Source organism: Neolamprologus multifasciatus, chromosome 7 (assembly GCF_963576455.1).
Source record: "Neolamprologus multifasciatus chromosome 7, fNeoMul1.2, whole genome shotgun sequence".
NCBI classification, from domain to species: domain Eukaryota; kingdom Metazoa; phylum Chordata; class Actinopteri; order Cichliformes; family Cichlidae; genus Neolamprologus; species Neolamprologus multifasciatus.
In genome coordinates, this window is record NC_140445.1 from 64,048,790 (window position 1) to 64,062,275 (window position 13,486).

Here is a 13,486-nt window from a genome sequence, read left to right on the forward strand (position 1 = left end):
CACGGGCAATAAAAGTAATATCACAACAATAGGAATGCACTTAATACTTAAAGCTCAGAGTTTAAGAGTGTGATCAGGAAATCTGCACAGGACAAGAGAAGCTGCATTAGCACTGTCACGTCCAGAAACAACAAGGGGATTTCAGCAATTCTCAGTGTTTTTAGGTGTCAATAAATCCTTTAGTGAAAGAATAAGGATGAAAGTAACAATTAGCAGCCAGAAGCCTGGCTTCTCTAAAATAATAACACATTTAATATCACTTGACTTTCTGTCTTACACATTAGAAATAGTTCAAACCAAACTTTCCTTTGACTGTACAGAAACGACATTAAGCTTTAAATTCATTCACTGGTTCAGTACCCTTGTTATTCAGCTGCAAGGCTTTTGAAATCTATTTGCTGAATTAGACATAAAAGTCAAACTGAATTTTTACTGATTAATTAAAATTTCTCGGGCAATAAAATGCTTTAGTAATCATTAAAGATGCAAACCCCATTTAAAACATCCTCTAAAAGCTTTGAAATAAGTCGAGAATTATTTCAAATCCCGTTCTTGCTCCTCGGCCTGCAAGTTTGCTGATGCAGATCTTGGTCCTCGTGCAGGAAAATGAAATGAAGAACAGCAGCACCATCAATCTCTGCCTTATGCTTTGTTTCTATCTGCTATCTTGTCTTCTCCATCTACAGCAGGCTGTATGTGATGTCGCTGGCTCATTACAGACTCCTCACACAGCCGCCGGAGAGCAGGGTCCCCCTTATTGCAATAAAAGTCTTCTTCCGAGTCTCCGATAAGTCACCGCACATCATTTTTTTGTGTCTTTGTTACAGTGCGAAATGAAAGTTAATGATCCAGATTGACCTCTAACGAGAGGCAGACAAATGAATACAGAACAAACAGGGAGCTGGGGGATCGCGCAGCACGCCGACCCTTTTTCTCCTCGCCACAGAAGCAGACACGAGGCGATTTCTCGACTAATACACTGCCGGTCCTCGAAAATGTTGACAAATAACAGGCCTGCACCGCGCTGTGGCAACATGCGACTTTTGGGAAGTTTTGCCTGGATGTTGCCGCGCAATATTTCACGTGTGGCATGTAGACAAAGCCCCGAGACAGAGCTCATATGTCTCATTGCATAGATAAGCTTGTAGTTTCCTCTGTGATGACCAAGTCCGCACACAGCAATATACGACTGCACATTCATCACAGAAATCGAAAGGGTTCAGCTTGGCCGGCTGAGAAAACACTCATAATTCACAGAAAAGACAAAAAAAGACAAAACAAAGAAAGACAAGAAGATATGCATGTGAGGGCGGTGGGAGGAGCAGCCTTTCTGTCCAAACTGTTCATGTTCCCCGTCAATGATCACAAAAATAGAGCAGAGAGCGGGTGGTAGGTTGTTGGAGAAACACCTGTCCCAGATCTGGTGACATGGTAACACCCAGGGGGGCAGGTACACTGAGACCTGTGAGATTACACTGAATGCTCATTACCAGAGCGTGTGCAAAGACGTGAAAGAACTGATCATTTCAGAGAAGGACACAGCCACCACAGAGGTGGGGGGACATCTGGCTAACGACTGGTGTCTCAGCAGGCTGTTTTGAAAACGCTGTGGGACATTTAGAGTTCCTCACGCAACGCGGGAGAGCATTACGTATTTACATGAGATCCTGTGACAACAGAAGTGTCAAGAGATTTATTCTAAAGACACTTCTTCAGCTGAGAGTCAGAGAGTGGAGACGCACACGCTGCAGTTTTTACTTGCACGGGCGGTCACAGAGCGCTCACATCAGAGTGGGGGCCTGTGAAGTGCGCTCTGTTACCGCTCTGGTCTTTATTTATATGCAAAAGTAGGTGCGTTCGTTTATTACATTGGGATGTGTGTGTGTGTGTGTGTGTGCCAGGAGAGGCTTCTCTACCTGGCACGAAGTGAAACTGCTCGTTAAGCTCTTATCTAGCACTAATAGGTACTGCTCGTTCCCTGCATGATAACGGGTCACAGTGAACTAAAAACAGTTATAAAGAGGTCATCATGCAGTATCCTATCATTTGCAAACTTATATCATTAAAAGATTATACTGACTACTAAGTACAATTTTCTATTGACAAGAAGAGACGAGCAAAACTTTTATTTTATCAGTTTGCTCAATTAATATCTTACGAAAATTGTACAGCATCCAATTCTGATCTTGTGAGGAAAGGAAAGAATTAGTGGACCATTGTGAGTTAGTGTATTGGCACGTTTATCTGTCTGCATGTTCTGTGCATGCTGACAGGAAACAGAGGAATTATCTTAGGATACCAACCACAGTCAGTGTTTAAACAAGTGCTCAACTTTCCACTGAAAACCCTGAACTTGAATCCGATTTTATGGATGGCTAAGTGCTTAGGAACAGCTTTGAACTTTCAAAATGGCTAAAATCTTATCTACATATTCACACTAGCGAAAAATATGAAGGATAATCATTGATTGTTATTTTAAAAACACTTTTCTTTCTTTTTTTGTCCCTGCACTTTCTTCTTGGTCAACTACTAAATTAAATACATTATTGTTAAGTTGTATATCATATCACCCTATTAGAGCACTTCGCTCTCGCTCTGCAGGCCTACTTGTTGTTTCTAGAGTATTTAAAAGTAGAATGGGAGGGAGAGCCTTCAGTTTTCAGGCCCCTCTTCTGTGGAACCAGCTTCCAGTTTGGATTCAGGAGACAGACACTATCTCTACTTTTAAGATTAGGCTTCAAACTTTCCTTTTTGCTAAAGCATATAGTTAGGGCTGGACCAGGTGACACTGAATCCTCCCTTAGTTATGCTGCAATAGATGTAGGCTGCCGGGGGATTCCCATGATGCATTGAGTTTTTCCTTTCCAGTCACCTTTCTCACTCACTATGTATTAACAGACCTCTCTGTGTTGAATCATATCTGTTATTAATCTCTGTCTCTCTTCCACAGCATGTCTTTATCCTGTCTTCCTTCTCTCACCCCAACCGGTCGCAGCAGATGGCCCCGCCCCTCCCTGAGCCTGGTTCTGCCGGAGGTTTCTTCCTGTTAAAAGGGAGTTTTTCCTTCCCACTGTCGCCAAAGTGCTTGCTCATAGGGGGTCATATGATTGTTGGGCTTTTCTCTGTATCTATGAAGCGCCTTGAGGCGACATTTGTTGTGATTTGGCGCTATATAAATAAAATTGAATTGAATTGAATTGTAGCTGCTCCCCTGTGTTTACCAGCTAGTAACTCTGGTTCTTTACTAACTGTTGTTGTGTTCGGGGTAGGGATGCACCGATACCGGTATCGGGTATCGGCCTCGATACCACATTTTCTAAAGTACTCGTACTCGTTAAAAGTCCCCCGATACCGAGGACCGATACCACGGTCTGAGACCTGTCTATGTTTGAGCGGCATGTAAGGGGTTAATCACAGGCGCCGAGTTTTTATTAAGTACTCGGTATCGGCGAGTACTGAAATGCAAGTACTCGTTTCCAAAAAAGTGGTATCGGTGCATCCCTAGTTTGGGGTGTTGAAAAGCTTTTCTTGTGAAATTTCTAATCAAACTGCCCCAAACTCCCAAGTTCCCACACTGGCAAATGTTCACGTTGCATTAACGTTCAGTACCAGAGTAGCTCACATCATCGTTTACCCGACAGCTGCAATAACACTTAAAAATATACTTTACAGTGAAATACTCCCTGGCATTATTGCATTTTTCTTTTGGATGCAGAAACGATGAAGCGACTCCACACATACTCACCTGTCTTCAAATCTCATCTATAATGCAAAGAACCAGAGATCTGCCTGCACACGCAGGTTTGTGACGAGACAGGCGGTGCAGAAAACGCTGTTTTTTAATATTTAAAAAAGTGACAGACAGTTGAGCTGATATTCTATCACAGTAGATTTCATATTTGATGTAAAATGCACCGAAGTACATCTGAACCCAAGTCAACCTCTTCCAAACTGAACTTCTGATTGTAGTTTGCTGTCAGGGTATGGTACACCAAGCTCACATTATCACAAACACCAGACTTCAGGCTCAAATGTTCCTAAATGCAGAGTTTCAAGCATGAAATTACCATTAAATCCTATTTAAATAAAACATTCAAAGCTAAACAACCCAGATCAAATTGCCACTTATTTTACTGTTTCGTGAAGCAAATAAAACTGTCTCGTCATATCTTCAGTCTTTTGCTGCACGCTCTTTAAGGATAGACTGAACCTCTTTCAAACATGTTCAGTGCTTTTTCCCTCTCATACGCAGTCACTGTTGGGTCACACACTGTCTGGAAACACTGGTTTTAGTTTCAGGACTACTGGGAAACTAAGAAGCTAACAACGTTTCACTGTTGCTCTAATTGCAAAGCTCAGGACAAATACATTTCCTGCCCTGAAATTGTAATAAATGATGTGAATCCAAACAGAATCAGTGCCAGAGGTTTCCAAACAGCACATTATTAAACACGTTACTTAATTCCCTCAGTTGCTCTGCAACCCTGTGCTTTGTAGACGGAGCCAGGGCACTTGACAGAGTCATGGGAAGAGCTCCACTCCAGCTTTAATTGGTTGGGAAATAACGCACAGCCAGGAATTGAACATAATTCTGTCTTTGCACAAACGTAACACGCAGCTAGATGTGACTGCCGCTGTCGTTGAGTAAGACATCAAGGATGTGCCACAGCCAAAATTTGCTTCCTTCCTCTTCCATGACTCCTTTTTCCTAAAATTTGACATCTAATTTCATTTCTGACATGGTTGACCTCTTTCTACCCCTTTTTTTGTGTACTTCAGCACCCTAACATTCATTCTTCCCAGCATCCTTTGATAACTCATTTCTTTTTTTCCTTCCACCTCTCTCCACACCTTCCGCCCTTCCTTCATTTTTTTCTCGCCCTCCCGACATCCCTACGTACATGCTCCGGTGCTTCCTGTCTCTCTTGCAAAGTTCTGCTTCCTCATTCTGAGCTAATAAACCTTCACTGGTGTTCAGCTCAGCGTGTTGGGTCGACGGAGGCACAATGAGGTCAGAGCGTTAAAGACGGATGGCTGTAATCTGGTTTGCCGCCCAGCCATCTGCTGCAGTCAGCTGGTTGCTAACTGCAGGGCCAGCCTTTATTATACTACGCCCTCTACATGGCATTTAATCAGAAAGCTTAACACCACTGGGCTGTGGAAGGAATGAGCGAGTGCCCACGCATAAGCCATACCTGGAGGCAAGACTGCTGGGGTGAAGAAGACGTGAGAGAAATTATCTATTAACAGGACTGAGCGGTACCTGCAAAGTAGGATTAAACTGGTGGAAATGGACGCTAAACGAAAAAAACATGTCGCCACAAACGCAAGATACTATATGTTTGTCTTTCCCTCCCACCTGTCAACAGACTGTCGCCCAGAAGGACACAAAGAGTCAGTCATGACTTAGATATGACCTATTTGAGAGACTAAAATATCTGTTTTGCAGGCCTCCGTCGATACACGTTTAAAAGCTGCCAACTATGTCTCCCAGTCTTGTTAATAAATACCCTGTGATTAGGGGATCAAATAAGAAAAGTGAATTAGTGATTCCTCTGATCGCAGTCTGTAGCAGAAGACGAGGGGAGCCTCGCACGGCATGCAAGATCTCACTGGAGACGGAGAAAAAACCCAACCACAAAACAAAAAGCAATATGTGAAGGTCTTCTGTGATTGTCCTTTTAGCCCAAACAGACAAGCTTTAAAATCTAAAGCAGTTTCCTAAATTTGCAGGACATCCTGATTAGAGCAGTCTGAATGTGTCATCTCCAATAACGCACAATTTACTTTAAACGCTTTGCCTTCCAATGACATTTGAAGACCAATAAAAGAAGATATATTTGGTTGCGATCCTCATTATCGTGGTTTCACGTTCCATTAGGTTTAAGCCGGGATAAACACAGTAATTTGGCAAGAACGGGACAAACATAAAATATGGTGGGTATTCACTGGAACTTGTGCGAATGAGTTTTCCCCGGGTAATGCCTCATGCTTTGCTAATGCAGACTCAACTGATTTCTCATTTAGGAAATCCTCAGCACTACTGGGCTATCTTTTACTGACTTCACAGGTGATGGGAAAAGCACTGCTGTGAAGTCAAGAGGCTTTCTATTTAAATTCCGCCGGAGGGATCGCGGTTAAGCCGGTAATATTTTGATGATAAGGCAACAGACATATTTACTCCTGACAGGGTGTGCCTGCGAGACCCGATCTGAATCTGAGAATGGATTGGCTGCTAAATGAATTCCTTTATCTGCCTGAGAGACGAGGTTTGAGCAATAACCTCAGAACAAAGAGGCAGAATTAGCTGATGTCCCGAGGGTTGTGTGACATAAGAGAGCAAATATATAAATAGACGGATCTATCAGCGACATGTCCTTGAAAACAGAGAAGTCTTCATCAGTCGTCCTGCACACTTGTCTTCTTCGGGATGAAACATTTGTGGTTGGATCAGATTAAAGATGAAGACGAAGTCAGCATCGGGAATATCCAGAGCTTTGCATGTAGGCATCTGCTGTTACCCCATACGCACCTGATTTAACCTCATTCAAGGGGTCATGGGAAATATTCCTGGAGCTAATTAGGGGGAGCCAACTGTCGGGGATTGAGTTGAATTTTGTGGTCTAACCTTTGGCTCCTATGTTAATGGTGGAGTGAAGACACTCGAGCTTCTGACAGAGAAACAACCGAATATAAAAACAGAAAACTCTGATACCCGGAAGCAACTGGAATCTAGGTATGCTTATCACACGAACACCTTTTATTGCTTTCTGCATTTGTCTGTGATCATCTGTGTGTGAGAGAGCTTTCTGTTAATGTGTTCAGATGGAATAATAAAAGACAAAATTCGGACACAACACATAAGAACTTACCTTATCTGTGTACACAAAGAACAGGATGAGCAAAATCACCTCCGCCAGGAGAATTATCAGCAGGACAATGAAGAACTGTCAGAAAGAGGAAGAGCATTGTTACAACAGCGGCACAGGCAATATTGTAAATTGAATTTGTGAACAAAACTCTGAACAGCTAAGCTTCTTTTGCAGTTAAGTGCTGTTTTATCTGAGTGTTTCACAAACTTCACAGTAACACTTGCATCTGTGATTTAAAGCGCATTTATTTATACTCCAAACTCAAATGTATTGTGTGACTCACGGATCATCTAACGATCTTTTAATTTGTGTTAAAGCAATTATTTGACATCTTGTGAAACATAAGGTAAGGGTTAAATGAGATGAGCTAGCAGTCAATTAGCTCAGACTGAAACAAAAAGACACAAAAAACTAGAGCCTGGCTTTATCTGCCAGCTGGCATCTCTTAAAACCCAATAATTAACACATGAATCATCATCAAGGAAAAACAAAATAAAAAATAAAGCTGTAGTATTTTAAGGTTAATTGCTCAGCTATGACCCAGCGAACCGCTTCGCATGACTGTAAAACCAGCTCTAAATAAAGCTAGCTGGCATTACCTACTGACCCCTTCATTTACACTGTTCAGCTTGGTTGGACAGTTTCTGGCAGCAGCTTTATATTTACCAGCTGTATTAATCTTCTCATTTTTGCTCTTGACAATAAAACAAATGAGTAAATTTCCCCAAAAAATGTTCCAGGTTTCAGTTTATGGTTTCATTTGGATGAGTTCCTGCCCCAAGTGGAGGAGTTCAAGTATCTCGGGGTCTTGTTCGCGAGTGATTGGAGAAGGGAGCCGGAGATCGACAGACGGATTGGTGCTGCAGCTGCAGTAATGCGGACGCTGCACCGGTCCGTCGTGGTGAAGAGGGAGCTGAGTGTAAAAGCGAAGCTCTCAATTTACCGGTCGATCTACGTCCCTACCCTCACCTATGGCCACGAGCTGTGGGTAGTGACCGAAAGGACGAGATCGCGGATACAAGCGGCGGAAATGAGCTTCCTCCGAAGGGTGGCTGGCCTCTCCCTTAGAGATAGGGTGAGAAGTTCGGCCATCCGGGAGGGGCTCAGAGTAGAGCCGCTGCTGCTCCACATCGAAAGGAGGCAGCTGAGGTGGTTCGGGCACCTGACAAGGATGCCTCCTGGGTGAGGTGTTCTGGGCATGTCCCACCGGGAGGAGGCCCCGGAGACACGCTGGAGAGATTATATCTCTCGGCTGGCCTTGGTGTTCCCCCGGATAAGCTGGAGGAGGTGGCTGAGGAGAGGGAGGTCTGGGCCTCTCTGCTTAGGCTGCTGCCCCCGCGACCCGGCCTCGGATAAAGCGGATGAAAATGGATGGATGGTTTCATTTGGAAGCAGCATACACAGAAACCAACATTTCTCAAGACAAAAAAAAGAAAAAAATCCGTAAACATAAACAAAGCAAATTTAAAAAGGGAGAAGGAAATTAGAAAAAGAGACATGAAGGAAGAGGTGGGAGTGATGGTGGGAGGAAAAAAGGAGAATCTCGGTGCTGGAGGGCTTGTGAATGTTTGAGGGGAGTATGAAAGGTTTATTACTTCCTAAGATTAATTTCTAGCCTTGCATCTCACCTACTACCCTCTCTACTTGACTCCATTACAGCACGGTATTTACCAAGCTCGTCTGCACAGCATGGGAGGAGGCATGCAAACCTAGATTTTTGAAAAACCCATTAATTCCAAACTCATCAGGGAGGGAGGGCGCGAGCTATTATTTATGTCACGGCTCACGTGATATAGCTACAACGGTTTGCTGCTGCATATGGCTTCGCAGCCCACAGAATGATTGTTGTTCACCCACAGTCAACTCGTCATACTTTTCCTGGCATTTACAATCAAACGAACTGTTTCTGCAAAGCAAATTGGTAGTGCTTCAGCGGCCATGTGCGAGAGCATGTGCTTCTGTGTTGATTTGCACACTCAGTTCTGTGGGTGCATGCTCTCATTTGCCAGCAATCGCACTGTTATCTCACCTTCTTTTGTTTCTTTAAAAAAATGTCTCAATAAAACTCTTTGGCAGAAAAGGTGCACTGCGATATCGCTGCAAAGGATGTCCGGTCTTTGAATATTTCGAATCCGAAGAGAGCTGTACGCAGACCAACTTCAAAGAAAATATGTCAAGGTAAACACTCAGATCTATTTGCGCTGGGAGATCTAAACCTACTCTTGATGTTTCCCCGTCACCACCACCACCACCTCCCCAAACATTTGGATGTGCTCGACTGGACAGACAGACAAAGACAAACACAACAACAGCAACGGCAGCAGACACGGATGCCCTAAACAGAATTATTCTGGCCAAATATAAAAGGCTGTCACACACAGATGTGGCAGGAGACTCGGTGAGAAACATTAAAACTTTGATATTTTCCGTTGACTCCGATTCTTTTCTCTAATTCCAGCCATCTTTCACACCCCTCCGCTCTGTCTTTGCACTCTGCTCTCTCCTCCCGCTTCACAGTTGTTAGGCAGGTGAAGGAAGCCATGTCTAACGCTGAGGATTTGGTGGGGCTTTTGACTGATGCAAGAGCTTCAAGGGATTGAGCTGTTTGTGATGTTAAGTACTCAGAGCCCCAACTCCACTTCTCATTTAAAGTTTCTATACATGAAAGTTTTTTTTTTCCTCGCCTTTCTGCAGCGGATCCCTGCAAACCTCATTCTGTTGGGTGAACTCTCATAATTAACTTGTGCTTAAGATAACACACTTGTACAACTTTGGGCAAACAGTGCAACGTCGAGACAGAACAGTCTTTGTAATGAATAATAGAACATTCTCAATTCTGGAGCTTCAAAAACATCAAGTGCCTTTTGGTGCGCTCTATGCAAATACTAATTCCCCCGCTTGAAATTCCTTTCACTGGGCTCTGACATGAGCCATGGCAATGACATGCATTAGTTGGTATTAATTTGCAGAAAGGAGGAATCCTATTGCTCAGCTCTAATTTTGTGCACTCTTGAGGTTCGATAGAGGGCAGACTGAATTACTGAAGTAGCCCCAGTCACCTAGCTCTCCCGAGGGTCTGGTAATAGGACAAATACAAAAAAAGCTCCTGGTGGCCTGTGACCGGTGTGCCTTTGAGTATAGACACTTGCTTGCAGTTTGCATGTGACAGTGCAGATGAGCCTTGCAGCGAAAAGACACAAAATACGAGCGGTTCTCAAAATGTTATGGCATTGCTTTTCTTTGTTTCTCATCTCTGACAAATAACTATGACTCTTAGTGGTCCATTAAAAACATTTCCAAGCTATGAAATTAGGGCTGCTACTATCTTTGTAGTTTGCACAAACTTTGGCCCGCTGCCACGATGACTGTTTGCTATCAATTTTATACATTCATGAAAAGCTCATCTTAATATTTCATTGCTGCAAGGGTTGTATTTATCAATAAAATATGCAGCTTCCCCAGGAGTGCCAAAACTTTTGAATACAACTGATAGCAAGCGGTCAACTCTACAAATGAGTCATAAAATGCACGAGTGAGAGAAATTAAGAACTACAACGTGTACATTTGTGCTGTTGACAGTTATCCATGTGCGACTTTTAAAAAAAATATTTTGTAGGTATCCGGATTTAACTCACGCTCAGAAGCAGGCACTTGTTCTCCTTGATGGCACCCAGGCAACCGAGAAAGCCTGTTACCATGACGATGGCGCCGATGGCAATGACCATATTGGCAGCTGACAGTGAAGGGAATGAGGGTGAGAAGGTGGCAAAGCTGCCCTGAGACACCGAGAGCCAGATGCCCACACCGAGCAGCCCGCAGCCACATAACTGCAAGGGAAAAAGATAAGACAGACGACAAGGTGAGAAAACAAACAGACAGGCACAACCTTTTCAGGGCGAGCTGCAGAAATGATTAGCATTCAAATTCATCTTTAGCTCTCCGCTGGCCGCGTTGGTTTAATGCGAGACCTGCCGAACAATAACAGTAATTCAAAGAGTACGGTTAGCTTTAAATTAAAAGGCATCCCCACCTCAAAAGTCCCAGTCCCAGTGCAACAGTCTCAATTTCCCCTCCAGCAGCCTGAGGAACTGCCCACACAATCATACATCTCCAAACACTGGTCAAAAAACGAGACTTTACACCAATAACAACTACAATAAGCCAATAACGCTCTGCAAGTGATTAGAGCAAAAACTGGGGTTGGGCCATGCTGGTTTTGCACGTTCCAGCTGATTTCATTAAATCCAGAACAAACAGACATGTAATTACTGCCAATCGCTGTAATGAAAACTTCCCAGCTTTATGAAATCTGCTTGCAGTAGAGCTGAGCTTCACCTAGAGGGAGCAATTCCCTAATCTCACCCTGTCACCCCGCCAGGCTCCTGCTATGTGTGTGACCTGCAGACCATTGATGCAATAAAGTGTTAGACTGTCACGCCTGCTGATGTGCGAGTCCTCCTATCAAAGATCAGAGCAGTACATGGTCGCCGCTTAGAGAGTCACATTTTTATGGAGCCCTCACAGCATAAAAATCAATAGAACATATATATGGTAATATATATGAAAAGCAAAGAGAGCTAAAATATGCAAACAAACCGGGGTAAATGATTGCACCGTTACTCTTTCCTCCTTTCTATTAACACCGCTGCCCTCTTCTCTTCTCATCTTTGCACCACTGCACCAGAAACCTTTAATGCCTGTCAGCAATATGTGCAACAAACCTGCAGTGCATGCAAACAAACAGACGTGGAGGAGCACGTTTACACACAGTATACAGAAGCAGTCGTGATCAAGAAGAAATTAAGATACGTGTCTGCTGCAAACGGCTTCCTTTTGTTTTACTATGAAATAATTAATCAGCCACATGGAGAGATAATCTGCAGCAGCTGACAAAGTTTAACTGTCAGCTAATAACAAACCTGGAAATTTGCTGCACTATCGGCACTTCCCTAGCAAACAAGTGTAGCTCCAGTTAGACAAATGCACACAAGTGTTGATCAACAAAGTGACTGGAAACAAATTAGTCGATGCAGTGGGGCGATGTTAGGTGATGATGTATAACTGATGTGCAACTTTTGAGATCGCAGCTGCAGACCTCATGAAGTGAGGACAGATAGCTCAGGTCTAATGAGTCCTATAGGATCTGTAAATACGTAAACTGAGCCTAAGAATTCTGTTCTCAGATACCAAATGAGCCACGTCCTACTCTCACTGACAGCACTACAAGCTGTGACCTCCACAGAAACTCCTCAGAACGTTTACAGACATCAGCATATTCTGCTGAATGAATGATACACCTGGTCTCACAAAGCCTGGGAAATGACTACGAGCAATTAGAAGTGAGGACAAAGCGAAACAATCGGGATTGTGCATAAATTCCTCAAAGACACTTGAAAGCCGAATTCCACAACTGATCGACTGCGGGTGAGTTGTGTGAAAGCCTGAAGTGAGTGCTCGCATAAACAAAGTCTTTCTGCTGTCAAGGTTGACAAGATTGCTGTGAACAGACCAACAAGCATCAGTATGATCACTTCTGATAGAGTGAGGGAAAGGTACATCGGTGCTCAAAAGACTTTCGGTCATTCATAATCGAAATAATTCAGAGGCAACTGGCCCTTTATGCTTCCCTGATTAAAAACGGGAGAACAAAAATGTCAATTGAAAATGCTGGAAAAGGTCGTGTCCTTATGCAGAGCGGCTAATATACAGGATCGCACGCGTACCGTTCAGGAGGCCAGATTATAGAGAGTGAGGAGGCATTCGAGGAAGCAGAGGACGAATAGTAAGTTTAAGAGGGCAGAAACATAGAGCGGATTTACAGCTAGTGAGGGGGAGCACCAGGAGGTTTAAGAGCCCAGGTGGGGAGCGTTACAATGCCTTCTCTTAATTGTGTTTAATGCCCAGTGAAGGGAGCTCGTCCAAGTGTGTCGCTCTCTTAAGTGACTGTGGAACCGCCCAACCCCCGCTCAATCTGTCTGATCTGAGCCAACCGAGAGCACGGTGTAATCTGTCCTGTTTCTACTACGACTACAATGACAACAGCAACACGCTGTCGTCAGACCTTTGTGTAGGTGCCTCTAGTAAAAGCCCTGATCTGTGTTATCTGACCTTCGCGTGTACTTCTGAGCTTGACATTGAGTGCCTCGGCTGAGCTCCTTATCTTCTTTTAATTGTGGGGCAGGCGTGTTTTGATATGCCATCTGCAGGGAAGGATCAACGAATCCCAAAATACTAGAGAAGCTTTTAAATATTCATAGAGAGGCCTTATTATAAAGGCAGTTATTGGTATTATATCAATGAGGAGTTAATTCCCCTATCTGTGGAAAAAAATCCAATAACCTGAATTTGCCTGTGATGTGGCAAAATTGCTGCACTCACATTGTGGATACTTTCTGACAGTCTCCTATAATGTCCTTGAACATACACAATTGAACTTGAACACAATAACCAGCAATATTGTTTGTGAGGTCTGACATATGAACCTGACGTATACCTGCAGATAGGGATGCACCGATACCGATGCACCGATACCACATCGGTCACACCGATGAGATATCGGTCATATCTCAGCATATACCGATACCGATATCGGTACCAATACCGATACCGGTATC

General features: G+C 43.6%; 1 protein-coding gene and 1 long non-coding RNA gene across 3 annotated transcripts in view; both read right to left on the bottom strand.

Moving 5' to 3' along the window:
• LOC146515877 (uncharacterized) overlaps positions 1-13,486 on the bottom strand; it is a 331,877-nt gene that overhangs the window by 123,735 nt on the left and 194,656 nt on the right. The window lies entirely within an intron of this gene.
• The window catches only part of tspan9a (tetraspanin 9a), a 222,220-nt gene that overhangs the window by 13,998 nt on the left and 194,736 nt on the right, over positions 1-13,486 (bottom strand). For both annotated transcript variants that reach the window (XM_085165093.1, XM_085165092.1), the window contains 2 exons: positions 10,508-10,699; positions 6,873-6,947 (listed from right to left, as the gene is read on the bottom strand). In XM_085165093.1, coding sequence (XP_085021219.1) covers positions 6,873-6,947; positions 10,508-10,699 — 267 coding nt within the window. The remainder of the gene's footprint in view (positions 1-6,872; positions 6,948-10,507; positions 10,700-13,486) is intronic.